This window comes from Cuculus canorus, chromosome W (assembly GCF_017976375.1).
Source record: "Cuculus canorus isolate bCucCan1 chromosome W, bCucCan1.pri, whole genome shotgun sequence".
Taxonomy (NCBI): Eukaryota; Metazoa; Chordata; class Aves; order Cuculiformes; family Cuculidae; genus Cuculus; species Cuculus canorus.
The window spans coordinates 13,164,013-13,182,842 of record NC_071440.1 but is presented as its reverse complement, the minus strand read 5'-3'; the positions used below and the strand labels follow the sequence as shown (position 1 = coordinate 13,182,842).

Genomic DNA, 18,830 nt, shown 5'->3' with positions numbered 1-18,830 from the left:
ACAAGTTCAAATTTCTCTTTGTTTTTAAATGAAATTTAGATAAGTGAAACTTTGAGGTACAGAAAAGGCCATGACTCACAGAGTGACGACACCAAACACAGAGTTAGGTGCAGGTATGCGGCCGTGCACAGAGTGCAAGGGGGATCTTTCCTCCAAGCTTGCACACCATGTGTCAAAACCAGTACATCTTTATTGTGCCATGTTATACATATGCATTAGGGTAACATACATAGTCATGTCTTTTCCAAGAAGTGGGTAGGGTTAGTAAGGTTAGTCCCTGGAACTCATTATCATAGTAAGATTAATTCCGGGAACTCATTATCATAGGTCTCCTCCTCTTAGCGCTTGCACGTTTTCTCGTGGTAATGGTCGATGGGGTCTTTGGGGATGAAGATAGGTAGTCTTCCTCGCGCTGAACTTTTCACCTTCCTTCCTTGCACATGCTCTTAGAGAGAGCCTAGGCCATCTTCGGGCCTTATCTGTCCCAGCTGGTGGTCCTTCCCATGACCGTTGTACCAGTCATTGTTATCTGGCTTCAACCAGATACAGTCGCCGCCCCCTAAAACCTCTATGTCAGAATTCTATATTTGAATTAATTCAAACTTATAACTTTTAACAAATGATTTCTTCTTTCAATTCCCCACTTTCCTTAATCCTAAGCAAATTCTTTTGCCTACATAACACCATTTCCTCAAGTAGTCAAACAAAATGCTTAAAACATTGCAACATGAGACAGATAAAAATTCCTAAGATGATCATAACTATCATAGCAACAAATAATTTTTTCAGCCAGGTGAAATTAGGTAACCAAGAAGTTAGTTTCTCCCACAGTTCTGAAAACCCATACGAGATATCATCTAAGGTTACACTATGCAAGACTTTGGCCTGTTTCCAAATTTCATCTATATCTTTTATCACTCTTCCTGATTGATCAATATAAGTGCAACAACTTGTATTTATTAAGGTACATACCCCTCCTAGTTGTACGGTTAGCATATCCAGAACCATTCGGTTTTGTTGCACAACCTTACCCAAAGGAAGTTACCTCAGTTTGGAGAGCTGTAAGGGCATCTGCAGTGTGGTTGGTTACAACTTCCATTTCTGCTGAGATGTTTACTATTGCTTTTTCGAGTTCACAAACTCCTAGCCAGGGGAGGAAACACCTTGCAAAGCTATGAAAAGCAGTTGGCCTTTGTGCTAGAGGGTTAGTTCCTCGTCTTATTCTTTTCCATGTTGACCTTATTATACCACTAGGAATCTCTGATCGATTGAATATTTTACTCTGGATCATCAGGAATCCTCCTGCATGTGTTCCTGTCCAATTAACGGGTAGACTCTTTCTGGCCCATCCGTCCCCACAAAGCCACCAAAATCCATGGCCCAGCTTACATTGCTCAGTTCTCTTACTTAGATAGAATAACTTGCCTTTGCCTTTCTTCTTAATCTCTTTGAGGGTTACATTTAGATTTCTAAGTGATTCAAATGTCCCCACATTTTGGCCTCCTGTGTGGTTGTTTAGGTATATTATATTTTTCTGGTTCCATACTTGTAAATCAAATTTGGGCCCCTTCTTTTTCTGCACATCCTTTCCAAAGGTGCAGTGGATCTTATTCCAGGCATTCAAAGTAAAATTTTTAGATAATATTCCAAACAAAGGCAACCCTGGACTTCCTCTGGGAAGAGCTGTACACACCCAACAATCTGAACGATTAAGATGGCTTGCTATGGATTTAGTCATCTTTACATATGAGTTCTGTTCCCAAGCAATCACTATTTCTACTGATAATTCCAGTATGACAAACACAGCTATTTTCCATCCTTTTGCTCGATTCGGAGCTTTAGGGGTCCGGTCGGTGTTAATTCCCATTATGGCGTAGGAGCTTTCTTGATTCTGGTATGATGTATCCATGATGCTTGTTCCTTAATCCTGACTGCAGTATGAGATGTTAGTAGAACTTGAAAGGGTCCTTCCCACTTTGGTTCTAAAGATGAGTCTTTAAAGATCTGACGTATACATAATCACCTGGCACAATATTATGAATTGGTCCATCAAGACCTTGCGCTCGAGTTCCCAAAACCTGTCTTTCAACCTTTTGGAGTTGTTTTTGTAAACTTATCACATATCCAGACAATATCTCATTTCCAATTTGTGGTGTTGTATCCATTTGTATATCATAAGGTCTACCGTATAATATTTCAAAGGGACTCAATCCTTCCTTGGCCTTTGGCTTCGTTCTAATTCTCAGTAGGGCCAAAGGTAATGACTGAGGCCAGGGCAATCCAGCTTCTTGCCCCAATTCTACAATTTGCAACTTAATCAAATGGTTCATCTTTTCCACCTGGCCACTTGCTTGTGGCCTGTAATTGCCAATCTATTCCAAATACTTTACTAACTTGCTGAACAGTTTTTGCAATTAAATGGGGCCCTTGATCCGAAGATATTACTGCTGGGACCCCAAACCTTGGTATTATTTTTTGTAACAATACTTTAGTTACCTCTCTAGATTTATTAGTTCGGCAAGGGAAAGCTTCTGGCCATCCTGAAAAGGTATCCATTAAAACCAATAAATACCTATACCTCCCTTTCCTTGGCAATTACGTTAAATCAGTTTGCCAGTGCTGTCCCGGGTGATTTCCTTTTCCTATTTGTCCTAACTTAGTCTTCTGGTTTACTGGAGGATTTGTTTTTAGACATATTTCACACTGTTGAGTTACCTGCTTGATGGTGGTATATAGGTTATGAGCAACTATATTTTGACTTTTTATATTTATACAGGGCCTCTGTTCCCCGATGCATCTTTCCATGCTCTGCCATAATTACGGCCCATAATATTGTAGATGGTATTATTATTTTCCCTTGCGGAGTCTTTGCCCACTGCCCTTCTTCTGCCTTTCCCCCTAAATCTTCGATTAATTTTTTATCTTCTCTGGAATATTTAGGATCACAGCTATCAATTTCTATTTTACCATCAGGGACCAGGGATTGCACTTCTATTTGTGGTGGGCTAAACTCAGCCACTCTTTTAGCTTTGCAGTCTGCCATAGAGTTTCCCAGCTCTTGACTAGTTGTTCCTTTTTGATGAGCTTTGCAGTACATGATAGCCACCTTTTCTGGCAATTGGACTGCCTCCAATAACTTAAGAATTTCTTCAGCATGTTTTATCTGTTTTCCTTGTGTAGACAAAAGTCCCCTCTCTTTCCAGACTGCCCCATGGGCATGAACTACCCTGAAGGCATATTTGGAATCTGTCCAAATATTGATTCTTTTCCCTTTTGCCAGTTCCAATGCCTGAGTCAGGGCTATAATCTCTGCCTTTTGTGCTGAGGTATTTGGGGAAAGGGCCTTGGATTCTATTACCTGATCTGTGGTGGTTACCGCATATCCAGCCTTATGAATGCCTTGTCGAACGAAGCTACTCCCATCTGTGTACCAGGAGCCTTCAGCATCTTCCAGTGGTTCTTCTTTCAGGTCCGGGCGGCTTCGATTGTTTCCAAATAGTCATGAGATATTGGATCTCCTGTAGTTCTGCTAAGAAAAAATGCTGGATTGACAATGTTAGTAACAACTATTTCCACATCATCTTGCTCTACCATAATGGCTTGGTACTTTAGGAATCTCTGTGGTGATAACCAATGTCTCCCTTTTACTTCTAATATTGCAGACACAGTATGTGATACAAATACTGTGATTTTCTGGCCTAGTGTGAATTTTTCGGCCTCCTGTATGTTGAGTATAACTGCTGCTACTGCTCTCAGGCAGCTCAGGCATCCTCTGCTTGCTTCATAAAGTTACTATGAAAAATATGCCACTGCTCTTCTATATGGCCCTAAATTTTGGGCCAAAACACCTAAGGCTATTCCTTGTCTTTCATAAGAGAACAACCAGAAGGGTTTTGTTGTGTCTGGTAAGCCTAGGGCTGGTGCTCTCATCAGTTCTTGTTTTAATTGGTGGAAGACCTTGTTAGCCTCTCCACCCCAGACAAGATCCTTCGAGTTTGTTTTCAAAAGTTTGTATAAAGGTTTTACCAAAAGTCCATAGTTATGGATCCATAAACAACACCATCCCGTCATTCCTAGGAAAGTGAGGAGTTCCTTAACTATTTGTAGTCTGGGAGTTTGACAGATGGCTTCCTTTCTTGCTGCTCCAAGTGTCCATTGTCCTGCGGTAATCTCATATCCTAGGTATATTACTTGCTGTTGAACCATTTTGGCTTTCTGTGGAGAGACTGGATACCCAGTTAGTCCAAGGAAGTTTAGCAAACTAATTGTCCATGTCATAGATAGTTCCTTTGTTTCAGTGGCTATTAATAAGTCATCTACATATTACAGTACTACTCCTGCCTCAGATGGCCATTCCCATTGGTCCAGATCCTTGGCTAATTGATTTCCAAAAAGAGTAGGACTGTTTTTAAATCCTTGAGGTAACACTGTCCATGTAAGTTGAGTTAGTCTCCCAGAGTCTGGATTTTCCCACTCAAAAGCAAACAATGGCTGGCTTTCTGGGCTCAAAGGCAGACAAAAGAAGGCATCCTTCAGGTCCAGTATGGTAAACCAAGTTAATTCAGGTACTAATTTGGGTAATAATGTATAAAGATTAGCCACCACAGGGTGTAAGTCCTCAGTTATTTTATTAATAGCCCTAAGATCTTGTACTATCCTGTATTTCTCGTCCGGTTTCTTTACTGGTAAAATAGGGGTATTATATTCTGACTCACATTCTATCAATAGCCCATATTTAATAAACTGATCTATTATCGGTTGGAAACCTTTCCAGTCTTCCATTCTTAGTGGATATTGTTTGATTCTTCCAGGATTTGCCCCTTGCTTTACCTTAACTACTATTGGGGTGGCAGTTTTTGCTTTTCCCAATGCCTCCGATGCCCATACCCCTGGGTATACCTGATTTCGGACTTCTTCAGGTATGTCAGTTTTGATGGGACTATTGATGAGAGCTAAGCTTAAAACTTTAATCAATTGTTGGTCTCATACCTTAAATTCTATTTTACCTTTTTCAAATTTTATTTCTGCTTCCAATTGTTCCAACAAATCCCTCCCTAACAGAGGTTTTGGTGAATTTGGCATATACAAAAACTTATGTACCCCCCATTGCTTTCCCAGTTTAAAACCAAGGGGTTTCAAAAAGTATGCCTTTTCCTTCTGGCCAGTAGCTCCACTTACCGTTACAAAATCATCATCAATAGGTATTAGAGCTTGGTTTAAAACTGAAAATGTTGCTCCTGTATCAACCAAAACCTCTAATTTTTGTTGTTGTTTCCCTAGCTTTAATACAACTAGCGGATCCTCTAGGGCAGATTCCTCAGGTCCCCATCGGTCCTCCTTGATGTGAGCCTGTATCCTGTTTCCTTTTCTTCATCAGGACACTCGCTTTTCCACTGACCCTCCCTTTGACACCATGCATGTTAGGGGAGGGGAGCCCCGGAGTCAATGAACGAGTCCTCCTAGTAGTATGAATCAATGCTCCTCTATTGTAACATCTGAGGGTCTATTTATACAGATAATCAGAGTGCATGTTTCCACGGAATCAGAATATTTACAACATATTCTAATCCTGAAGTCACACTGTTAAACTACGCACCCAGTTCCCATGCATGGTTCTGACTTTATCAAGCCAGCCTCCTCATTCTCATGAGATAGCAAAACTCTCAGAAAACACCACAACCTTGAAGTCTTATACTAAGGCTTTGTATCTAAGAACTGACTATAGGCCTTTGTGTCTAAACATTGACACTTTAGCACATTCCTTTCTACTGATCCTCATAGGCAGGGTTGTGCAAGCAGGCTTCTAGGATTACAGCATGTCCAGTTTGTTCCAATATATTTTCTACAGTTCCCCCTTTTTCTTTTTGCACAACCCAAGCCTGACTGACTAGATGAGTTGCTATTCTTCTTTAACATGCAAACAAACAACAACCAAAGAACAACATTAAAATCAACGGTAAAAGCGGCATCATTAACTACTTCATTCAGCTCTCGGAGTTTTCTATGAATGCTCTCAGAGTGATCGCTAAGATTAAAACAACACATTCCTTCAAACTCTTCACAGCCATGTCTTCGTGTAATACTAAAAATCTATTGCAGCTCTATTTTGTAATGTAACATGCCTAACACTATTAACATCATCTAACAAGCCACTCAAAGCCATTGAAGTAGCATTAGTCTGCTTACTCAACCAACATCCCAAATTTGTCAGCTTTGTCAAGGCTGCTGCAGTTGCTACCCCAGGAGCTAATGCTGAGGCAGGCACAATTTCTCCAGGTTCCCAGAAAGGTGACTGTACTCTCACAGTCAGCCCCAAATTGATGGATAGATTGTTTATTTTGTTTACTTTGTTTCTTGTTATAAATCATAGTGAGATTGGGAGTTAGTAACTTAAGCCATCCAAGGCTACATAGCCTGCCATTAAATTTTGATAATATTCCTCCTCACACTTTACCTCCACTAATCAGAGAAAAAAATTTCTACAGGCAAAGCAACTGGAAAAGAAAAAGAACGTGATACTTTAGGAGAGATATAACTATACAAGTCTGTACCGTTTCCATACACAGGTAAAGTAGCATTTACATTCTGACCTTTTTGAGTGATGTTATAGGTAGAATTATACATTACACAAGCATCCGTTATTACTGACCTATTTCGCTGGAACCTATCTTGGACCGCTGTCTGTAATGAAACAAACAACCTCTTCCTGTCATTTTTAGCTCAACAGGTCCTTCCCATTCGCCTGAGTCCCAGTCTTTGTATAGTACTTTGATACCTTGCTGGTCCTGGTTATTCAGTCCTGACTCTAGCGATCGGTGATGGATTACAATAGGAGGACTAGTTCTATTTCCAGTTAAATGTAAAAAGTTCAACACATAAGCCGCCTTTGCAATTCTTTCACTAGGAGGTAACATTTCTCCCCTCTTATGTTTTTGCAAAAGTGACTTTAAGGTTGCATGAGAGTGTTCTACAATTGCTTGACCTGTTGGTGAATGTGGAGAAGATCCAAGCAGGAGCATTTACTGTTGTCACACATCTCCGCTGCATGCTGGGTTGCTGGTTTCCTTGGTTCTTTAATGTTAACGGTTTACCCCCTAGCTTCTTTTGTCTGTTTTTACCTGTATGGAAATTCTCAAGGCTGAAAATACATTAACTTTTCTATTCCTTTGCGGTTTTTTTACTCTCAGAGGATACTCCTTTTGGACTCTTAAATCATGCTTTCATTTTCATTAGTGTCTGGCTAAAATCCCCTTTACGGTTGTCTGCACTAGGACCCAGCAGTTGCTGATCTGATAAGGGACACTGGAATGCAGAATGTTCTTCATAAATTGTTACTCCCCTAGAGAGAGATAAGGACTCCCAAGCTGAAACAAAACAAAAAACCTTCACCTTCAAACAAAAACAGGAGTGGGGGGGGGGGGGGTGGCGGGGGGGGGGGGGGGGGGGGGGGGGGGGGGCCTCACACGCAGCCACAGGGCTGGGTTTTTTTTCCATTTTCTTTTTCTATTTTCTACATTCTTTTTGTATTTTTCTATTTTTTCAATGGGTTGGGTTTTTTTAAGGCATTTTAAAATTGTGTCTTCTGCAGCCTTTCCCTTCAAAGGTCCCAGGTAAATCTACCTGTTTGCCGGCTTAGTGGACGTTTGAGATTGAAAGGTCTCAGAGTTGCATTTTTAAGATTAATCAAAACAGAGGCTCAAACTCCCACAACTAAAACCCAATTTGCAAATCTTACAAACGTTCAAAGTGCTTTAAACACACACACACACACACAGAGAACCACTCTTTTGAGAGCTGGCTTAATATACCCGTACAATATTGTTTACGACCAGTCAATAAGAATAGCACAATGGTATGAATATTTAAACTATACACGGTACCGGACACATACAACACTTAAAATATGCACATATATTATAAAATAAGGTTTGTATCAATTGTTTAACAGGTAATAGTCTTTGGTTGTTACAGCATTTTAGTGGCAAAGGACTATCCTATGGCGACTGTGAATTACTCAGGCACACGATGGAGCCGGTGGCTGCCTCGAGCACTGGGGCGGTGGGGAGCCGTCAGTACTTTCTCTTTTTACAGCTTTTCGAATTTCTTTTATCGCTTCATAACTAACTGATTCCCAGCGAAGATCTGGTGTTTCCTCTGCCACGCCATCTTCTTCCTCCTCTGATTCCTCGCTAGCCCGACAGCTTTGTCCACCCCGCACTTTATCAGTGCAGCCGGCTACTGTGGATACTTCCGGTTCCTGTGTCATTGCACTTCCGCCCTCTGATGGGTGAACATCGGGCGCCTCCGGCGCACTGGGGTCGTCTATGTCCTCAGACGCATTCCCCTTTTTTACAGCCGGATTTAAGAGCTCGCGGACGCTGGTACAAACTTTCCCAGTCATTCCTTTCATTGGGTAATTCTGGCTCACCCCAAAGAAAGCACTCATACGACTCGTCGTGGTAGGATGAGTTTCAGCCGGGGGATTGAGGGGTGCTATGGCGCGCACAGCGGCAGCGGCAACTTTTGACTCCGCCTTCAGCGCTTGTAAAGCATCAGCGACAGTCCGCCAAGTTTCCCCACAGCCCCCAAAGGGCTCTTTGCCCTTTTTCGTGATCGTGCAGTCCCATAATTCATCCCCCACGGCGCGCCACGCAGCCCAGTCAAAAAGATAAGAAGGATTTGCAAGAAATCCTTTCTCCCTAGCCCATAGAACGAGCTTCACTAATGCCTTTTCGGCAACTGCTTCACCTCGCTTAGCGAGAATACCTAATAGCAGTTTTTGTGCTGCAGCATATTCAGATTCCATGTCTGCAAGCAAGAAAACCAGAGGGAAGGTAGCGACCCTTCCTACCTCAGTCCGCAGTCGCTGACTCGCGGCCGATATCTCTGCCGGCTCCCCACAGCCTTCGCTCCGAAACCTGAAGCTAACGAAACCCGAAGCTAACGGCTCAGCTTTTCGCTATCAGTTCAGCTTTTCGCTATCGGTTCAGCTTTTAACCCTTTTCACTACGGTCCGGCGTCGAAGATTCACCCTTTCCGCTTTTCGCTAGGGTTCTGTTGTCAAAGATTCACCCGTTCTGCTTTTCGCTAGGTTCTACCTTTCGGGCGTCACTTGTTGGGGGAGGGGAACCCCGGAGTCAAAGAAGGAGTCCTCCTAGTATTATGAATCATTGCTCGTTTATTGTAACATCTGAGGGTCTATTTATACAGATAATCAGAGTGCATGTTTCCACGGAATCAGAATATTTACAACATATTCTAATCGTAAAGTCACACTGTTGAACTACGCACCCAGTTCCCATGCATGGTTCTGACTTTATCAAGCCAGCCTCCTCATTCTCATGAGATAGCAAAACTCTCAGAAAACATCACAACCTTGAAGCCTTATACTAAGGCTTTGTATCTAAGAACTGACTATAGGCCTTTGTGTCTAAACATTGATACTTTAGCACATTCCTTTCTACTGATCGTCATAGGCAGGGTTGTGCAAGCAGGCTTCTAGGATTACAGCATGTCCAGTTTGTTCCAATATATTTTCTACACATGCACATTGATTTTGCCCTAAAACCCTCCTAGGCCCTGTTTTTTTTCACTTCTCATGCTTCCTGCAATGCTGCGACCAGCATCCTCCTATCCTTCCTCTTTTCTTCTTCTTGGTTACTATATATTCTCCAGGCTTCATCTAACAACCTCTCTAGATCCCTACTTTCTGTCGGCCTTAACTCTTGTAACTTCCTTCAAATGTCTGGCGCTGATTGTCCTAAAAACAGGGATACTAATTGCTGTATTCCTACTTCAGATCTGGGATCTAGGGGAGTGTGCTTTCTCATGGTGTCTCGTAACTTGTCCAAAAATTCTGAGGGTGTTTCTTTCCGACCTTGTCTCACTGTGTATAACGCTGACCAGTTTATTGATTTTTGGGATGGCCCTTTCCATTCCTTTAACTATCCAATCCCAGTATGCTGTTAACGAGGCTTTATGTGCCCTTCTGTTAGGATCCCACCCTGGATCTTGTAAAGGGAAATGTTCCTTGACCTCTTCTGGGTCTTTTATTTGATCACTTGCCACATTTTGAGCTGTTCTTATCATCAGCTGTTTTTCTGTTTTGGTCATATGTTCTAATAGTAGCTGAATATCATTCCAGTCAGGGTTGTGTTGTCTTATTATAAACTGGAAATGTCTCGTCACCCTGATAGGGTCGTCCTAATACTTTTTAGCCACATTTTTCCAAGTTTCTAAATCAAAAGTAGAAAATGGGATTTTTAATAAAACTGGTGCCCCATCAGGACCCACCGCTTCCTTAAGGGAAGCCTTAAGGGAGCCTGTATAACTCCCTGTCTCTCTTTCCTTCGTGTACGAGAAGAGACAGGACTATCCGAGGGGGTTAAAGAGCTGTCCGAGTCCCTCTCCTCATGTTGTTGGGCTTCAGTTCGGGGCTGATAATGCTCTGGGAGTTTGCTCATTTCAGGCTTTGTCCCTTTACCTAATTTAACACACCTTTGACCAATACTACAGGCGGAACAGCATCTCCTCATTTTCCCTTTTCTTTCCTTTTTATTTTCTTTTTCCAATGCCAGCACCATAGGGTCCTGGGGAGGTGTTAGTCCACAGGCCCTCTGATACTCTTGATGATTACGGAGAGAAAAAAACAGATCTGCATACGATGTTTCATCCCATTTTCCTTTTCTCCTTAAAAACAACATTAACTGTAAAAGGGTATTGTAGTTCAAAGTTCCATTAGGGGGCCACTTTTCTTCATCATCTAATTTATAAAGGAGCCACCATGGGTTACAGTATTTTATAAGATTTTTCTTATTCTCTGTTCCCCCACGTCCAACTATTTATTTCCAATGTGCTAGAATGCAGCTTAAGGGCATTTTCTTCGGTATCTCTTTTCCCTGCCTTCCTCCCATTCTCTTATCTTGGTCTCTGCTCCCACACAAACCTTTTGTTTTTACACTTTTAAATTGTCCTTTTCCACTGATCCACACACCAATGCCAACACTGACTCTATCCCCATCTCTGCTCCCACGCAAACCTTCTTTTATATATATATATTTATTTATTTTAAAATTGTCCTCTTTACTGATATCAAGCTTTGCCTTCCACAGATCAATGCACTGTCACCCCCCTTCTCTATCCCAATCCTCGATCCTTATCTCCAGCATACACTTGATGAAGACCTTCTTACACACACAACAATAGAACTGCTTGCAGAGATAACACCATTAACTCCATTCACTCCTGCAGACTGAAAAGAAAAAAAAAAATCACATTCTGGGAGGAGGAGGAGGGGGGGATAGCCACAAGGTTGGGTTTTTCCCATTTTAGCTAGGTATTTTAAAATTTCACCCTCTGCAGCCTTCCACTCCAAAGGTCCCAGGTAAATCTACCTGTTTGCCGGCTTAATGGACATTTGAGATTGAAAGGTCTCAGAGATGTATTTCTAGGATTAACCAAGACAGAGGGGGCTCAAACCCCTATAACAAAACCATTTTGTAAGTCTTACAAACGTTTTAAGCACTTCCTCTGTCTCTGGCTGCACCCCTCACGGGGTCATGGAACCGCAGATCAGGATCCCCACTCGCTTCACAGCGATGCTGTGTCTCAAACACACACACGCACACAAACACTCATTTCAAAGCTAGCTCAATGATAACAGCCTGAGTTGTTCACTATTGGATCCACAATTTTCCAACATTATGGATATTTAAACTATACATGGTACCGGGCACACCATACAACACTGAAGACTATGCACATACAATAATTATTACTCCAAGGAGTGCAACTCCAGGAGTCCAATACCACAGACCATCCAAACACCACTGGAAATTGAGCTATTAACCAAACCAGACCGGACCAAACCAAACCAAATCAAATCAAACCTCCTGGGAGCCCTTGGGGATAAGTCACGCAGACTTTCTTTAGCCACACAAGAGACGTCTCATCACAATTTATTGCCCACCTCCCCTGTTACCTCACATATGTTGTCCGCTCAAAGATGGTCCTTGTCTGTCCCTGTGGTGATCTGGGTGAGTGAAGGGAGTCCTCCCAAGAAATCCTGGGGGCGCCCAGAGAAGTCCCCATCCTCAGCAGGTCCCGCAGCCGGACAGAGAGGGTCCCATCTGGGGTGCCAAAATTGACTCGCAGAGTGACGACACCAAACGCAGAGTTAGATGCAGGTATGTGGCTGTGCACGGGGTGCAAGGGGGATCTTTCCTCCAAGTTTGCAAACCATGTGTCAAAGCCAGTACATCTTTATTGTGCCATGTTATACATATCCATTAAGGTAACATACATAGTCATGTCTTTTCCAAGAAGTGAGTAGGATTAGTAAGATTAGTCCCTGGAACTCATTATCATAGTAAGATTAATTCTGGGAACCCATTATCATAGGTCTCTTCCTCTTAGCGCTTGCATGTTTTCTCATGGTAATGGTCGATGGGGTCTTTGGGGATGAATATAGGTAGTCTTCCTCACACTGAACTTTTCACCTTCCCTCCTTGCACATGTTCTTAGAAAGCCTAGGCCAACTTCGGGCCTTATCTGTCCCAGATGGTGGTCCTTCCCATGTCGGTTGTACCACTCCTTGTAATCTGGCTTCAACGAGATACAGTCACCACCGCACTAAAACAACTTCTATGTCAGAATTCTATATTTTAGTTAATTCAAACTTCTAACTTTTAACAAATGATTTCTTCTTTCAGGGGACTCTCTGGCTCATATCACTCTCTACCGCACCATCCCTAAAGCATCGCATTTCTTCGGTTCCCCAGCCCCCTGTCCTGGCTGCTGCGGTGTGTCCTGGGTCGCTGGTGCTGTCCGGCTCGCCTCAGTTCAGTCCTACCGTGTCGTGCGCACGCGAACTGGTTTCTCCAGGTGGTACTCTGCTCCCTTCCCGCCCTCTCCCCTCTCCCCGTCTGTCACGTACATCTATGCATTCTGGGTGGCCGCCAGTTAGGCTGGCCGCCTGGCTAAGATTTTTGCACCTCAGGAGTTACTGCACGTGTACAAATCACCACTGAATGGATTTCGCCTGTTGCCCTTCAGTCTAGCCGCTGTCGACGTCTAATTTCTTTGTGAGATGTGTCTGTGGAAGGCCATGAAAGTGTTGAGCGGCAGTCGCACAATAAAGATTTAGCATGGGGATATCACCTCTGTCTTGTGCGTCTTACTGGGGGAAGTAGTTCTGTGAGTTAAAACGATATCTCCCCGGAGCGTAAGTCTGTGGAATGTTTTGGCCAGTTAACAGCATTCTGTAGATAGACAGTGACTTGCCCGGTCATTTGAAGCATGGCGCTGGCACCGCTTGGCAGTCTCCTGCGTCTTGCAGGAAGCAAACGCTTAGCTTTCTGGAAGCGGTACATGAAGTCATGCAAGGCCAGCGTAGGCTTGTCGCGAACGAGCTTTTAGATAAAATCCATGTTTAGATAAAAGGTAAGGGAGACCCTCCTGTCGAGTCGCGAGGTTCAGAATGGCCGCCCCCACCCCCCGCAACCTTTTGCTTTCTAAACTCCTTCTTGGAGAGGAGTCTAGGTGCGGCTGGATCTGAACCTAGTCCCAGGCTCGGTCGATGGTTTATGGCCAAGAGATTCAGAGGGTAAGGGTTATATGTGCTCACCCGCTTCTCTGTGGCACTCGGCTGAACTTTCAAAGTTGCACTGCGGTTCCCCACTCTGCTTACCTTCCACCTGGACGCCCGGTGTCAATTCGCTCCAGAGTTCAAACGTGAGGTCTTGCGAAGCAGGCTCTCGGGCACCGGATTTTGTAAAATCAGTCACTTGACAGAGAGGTACGGCAGCATGGTCGACTCTGCAGAGAGAGGGCAGACACCAGCAAAGAAATCCCTGTGTAGTTGTACCCTTGCAGAGTATTTGTCCGCCCCTCACGCAATGGTTCCATCCGGTAGTAATATCTGGGTCTGGGGTCTTCTCGTTCCTCCCCGGATTCATTTCGCTCTCCTTCAGACGGGCCGTTATCTTGCCTTCCTTGCAGCCGTTGTTGATGGTCTGCATAGAATCATAGAATCACCAGGTTGGAAAAGACCTCTTGGATCATCGAGTCCAACCGTTCCTATCTGCCACTAAACCATGTCCCTGAGTGTTGCTGTTGAGACACGACACGGTGATGTGGAAGCAAGTTTCTTTATTGAAGTTACATGGCTGGCTGGCCGGTGCTTGATCTTACGCGCGCCTCTTATACCCTTTATTAACACACGCATCTCCTCATGATTGGATTAGCTTATACATAAACAATCTGTGAATGGATAGTGCTACTTTCATGCATGGTCCTATATTGTCTGCCCACTTCCCGTCCCATGATCTCCTTCCGGGTGCATTAATCAGGTGTCCTCAGCCCGCTGTGGACCCCACAATTCCCCCTTTTTGTATTTGTGCTAAAGAAAATTGCCCATTAAAGATTGCCTGTGTCGGATGCTGCGGGGCCCTTCGCAGCAGACACACAATGCAGGGCAACATCAACAGCACAACTACAAACATACCCACTCTTGAAACAGGGAAGTAAAGCAGCATCAACATCTGACCGCACTGAGTAATATCGTAGGTGCATCTGAAAAGTATACAAACATTGACTTATACTCCATTTCTACTGATCCTAACAGCTCTAACTTGTGGTTCCAGTACATGACTTACACTCTATTTCTACTGATCCTAAAAACCCTAACTTGTGGTTTCGGTATACGATTTATACTCCAGTTGTTATGGCAGTTCTTTGGTGTTAGCAAGGGCTATCCATCACACTCATCTCCAGCTGTTTGATTCTCCACACGTGGCCTCCGTGGCTTATCCACAGCAGGGCGAACACAACCAGCAGGGTACCACCGAGGTCCTTCATCTGTGGAAACACAAGCATACCCTCGACCCCAAGTTAATAGCTTGCATGGGCCTGACCACTGACCACTTTGAAGGTCCTTCACTTGAACCTTCACTCCATCAGAGATAGCTGTGGTAGACTTCAAGGATTCCAAATGTCGAATCATTGGGGGATTCTGATGTTCCTCATTGATAGTTAAGAAATTTAATACATACATCACCTTGTTCAGCCTTGCTTCAGGTGATTCCCCAGACATTCCCGCCTTTTGTTTTTGTAAAAGGCACTTAAGTGTACCATGGGCACGTTCTACAAGTGCCTGACTAGTGGCGGAGTGAGGAATACCTGTAGCATGGCTGACACCCCAAGACTGTAAAAATGATTTCACTCGCCCAGAAACATAAGCAGGACCATTGTCAGTTTTGATTTGTCGAGGAACACCACAGGTGGCAAAGGCTTTTTGCCAATGCCTAATAGCACCTTTTGCTGTTTCTCCAGTATGTGCAGTAGCAATAATGACAGAAGAAAAGGTATCAATTGATACATGTACATACTTTTGTCGGCCAAATTCCGTAACATGAGTTATATCAGTTTGCCAAATTTGTAGGGCCTGTAAGCCTCTAGGATTTACTCCATAAACTGTTGGAAAATGTTGGCCTTGACAATCGGGACATGAGGCAACGATAGATCGAGCTTCAGTAGTAGAAAGCTGAAACTGTCTCTTGAGTGCTCTGTGACCCTGGCGAAAAAATTGATGAGAAGCAATTGCTTGTTGCATAATGTTTGGTACTGGTCCTAATGCTACCGCAGATACTAATTGGTCAGCCCGGGCATTTCCTTCTGCTATAAAACCAGGTAAGTCAGTATGGCTTTTTATGTGTAGAATACAATAGGGTAGGCTGCGTTTTTGTACAGTTTCCCACAGGAGCTTCATAACTCCAAACAACAGGTGGTTTGTCACTTGTCCAAGAACTGTTTTATCCAATCTCTGCACTAGGCCTGCAACATAAGCAGAGTCGGTTACCACATTTATGGCTTGTGGGAACTGTTGAAATGCCAATGTGACTGCTCGTAATTCCACCACTTGTGGGGAGCCCTGTTGATGCTCAATTAAATGTTGCCAATTTTGTCCATCAAACCATGTAGCAGCAGCTTTCCCTGTTTTCCCAGACCCATCTGTGAAAACTGTGGGTCCATCAACAGGTGCTGTTTGGCTTAACAATTTCTGCGCGATAGAGATTTGAGTTCCCAGTTTACAAAGTGGATGGGAAGGAAAATGATACGATATCTGGCCTGTAAAATTCAGGAGAGCAGCTTGAAGTGCAGAACTATTGGCAAGACACCATTCAAAATATTGAACTTGTAGAGGAATAACAATACATTCCGGATCTCGTGCCAATAGTTCCACACATCGTATTCGAATTTTTATAATGAGTTGAGCTAACAGCTCATATAATCCTGGAGCAGCCTTTTTTGTTCAAAATGGTAAGGAGATCCACTCCAATATATGGAGGGGGTCTTCTCACTCCTGATCCCACTGCACGAGTGCAGCATAGGGCATTGTGCCTTCCACAAAGACCAATGCCTGCACAATTACAGTCAGGTCAATGCGCCAGACATGCTTTTCCTGAATGGCTTGCTCTACTAGTGTCAGAACATTTCTGGCTTCCTTATTTAGAATCCTGGGTGCTGCAATATCTGTGTCCCCTTTTAACAGATCAACTAGGGGTTGTATTTGTGATGATGTAAGGCCCAAATAGGGTCTCAGCCAATTTATAATTCCAACTATTCTTTGAACATCATTTAAAGTTTTGATTTCAGTTAGTATCTCAATTGCCTGAGGTTGGACTGTTTTGGCCAGCACTTTCATGCCCAAATACAACCACGGTTGAACACGTTGTACCTTTTCAGGGGCAATGACCAGGCCATAACATTCTAACATTTGTCTAGTGTCCCTTTCCAATTCTCCTAATTGTTCTGACATTGCAGCAGCCAATAAGATGTCATCCATATAATGATAGCAATAGCATTCAGGATATTTCTGCCGCACAACACTCAGTGCCTCAGCTACAAACCATTGACAGATGGTAGGTGAGTTTTTCATCCCTTGGGGTAAAACCTTCCAATGATATCTTTTTGTGGGTTCTGCATGATTAGTCGAAGGAACTGTAAAAGCAAATTTTTCGACAGCATTTTCATCTAAAGGAATTGTAAAGAAACAATCTTTTAAGTCCATGACCAATATGTCCCATTGCATTGGAATCATTGTTGGGGAAGGTAGTCCCGGCTGTAGTGCCCCCATGGTTGCAAGCACTTCATTGATTTTTCGCAGGTCATGTAATAATCGCCATTTTCCTGATTTCTTTTTGATTACAAAAACCGCTGTGTTCCAAGGACTGTGTGACTCTTCAATATGGCCTGCAGCTAACTGTTCTACCACTAATGTGTGCAGGGCTGTGAGTTTCTCTTTGTTAAGGGGCCACTGATCCACCCACACTGGCTTATCCGTAAGCCATCGCAACCTTAAAGTGGGTTTTTTAGTGCCCTGCAGGATAGTGACCCCTATGGAAAATCCGTTGTGATACGGACTCCCCATTGTCCCAAACAGTCTCTTCCCCAGAGGTTTAAGGGGGCTGGAGTAATATAAGGTCATACAGTGGCATTTTGCCCTTCAGGGTTCGTAATAATTACAGGTTTTGCTGCTATGAGACTAGTAGCCATACCTCCTAGTCCAATTACTCCTGAAGCTGCAGGTACCACGGGCCAGGAATCAGGCCAGTCCCTTCGAGCAATGATAGTAACGTCAGCCCCTGTGTCAAGCAGTCCAGATATTTGAATGGAATGTGGAAAAGCAGTGTTCATAACAAGGATACATTTAATTTGTGGCCTTGTGTCTGAGAGAGGTTGTGACCAACAAATTTGAGGTGGTCCAGTGGATCCAAATCCCCCATCTCCACAGATGACTTGTTCTGTTTTAAGAACACTGCTTTTAAAAGGCACCAATTGCACAATGCAAGTTCCCTCTTGTATTGTAACAGGGGGGGTGATAGTAGAAACCATTGCACAAATCTGTCCTGTAAAATCCTCATCAATTACGCCCACGTGAACTAGAATGTTTTGTAAGATAGCACTGGAACGTCGGATAAGTAAGGAGCTGAGTCCATAACCGATGGGCCCCCATGCTTTCAGAGGGACCTTCTGTACTCCCTGTGTATTAATAGTTACTGTGTGGGCGGTGGATACATCCATCCCTGCTGCTCCGCTGGGTTTTCCTGATAACAGGTCGCAAAGGCCTGGGGCCGCATTGCAGGAGAGCAAGTGTTCTTCATGGGCATGGGTATTTGTGTCTGGGCGCGCCCCCCCGCGCTCTGTCTCCCGTTTCCCGGCTGAAGCAACTCTCCATTTATGTGATATTTGGACTGGCATTGCTTAGCAAAGTGTCCAGCTTTCCCACACCTGAGACATCTGCTAACAGCTGATGTGATCGCTGATCTAGCAGTGCCATTATTCTTTTTTTGTCTATTTGAACAGGCAGTTTTGAGATGTCCAGTCTGGTTACATTTACAACATCCTTTGTCAGGTGTTCCCATGGCTGCCATAGCAGCAGTGACAGCAGCCACTTTTTGGTCAGTCGACCCCATCTGGGCACAAGCCATGATCATAGTTTCAAGTCGGTTCACCTGGCAAGGCACGTCTTATTTTTTGACAATCTGCATTAGCATTATCTCGCGCCAGCTGTGTGATCAACAGTGTTTTGACATAGTCATCAAAAACTTGGCGTTCTACAGCAGCCCGCAGCCTCTCTACAAATTGTAAAAATGGCTCTCGAACTCTCTGTCTAATTGTTGTATATTTATCCTTCGGTTCAGCGATCTCAGCTGTTTTCATCTGTACTTCAAGCCCTACTGTTTTTACCTGTTCAAGCACTGAAGGGTGCCACTGAGCTTGATGCTGTGGATTACTAAACAGCCCAGTTCCTGTTAAAACATCTGCACCGT

General features: G+C 43.6%; 1 protein-coding gene across 1 annotated transcript; it reads right to left on the bottom strand.

Moving 5' to 3' along the window:
• Positions 1-4,323: 4,323 nt before the first annotated feature.
• LOC128850226 (uncharacterized) lies at positions 4,324-8,806 on the bottom strand. The gene is given in 2 exon segments (XM_054053220.1): positions 4,324-5,109; positions 8,219-8,806. Coding segments are annotated over 2 exon segments (1,374 nt in total).
• Positions 8,807-18,830: the final 10,024 nt, after the last annotated feature.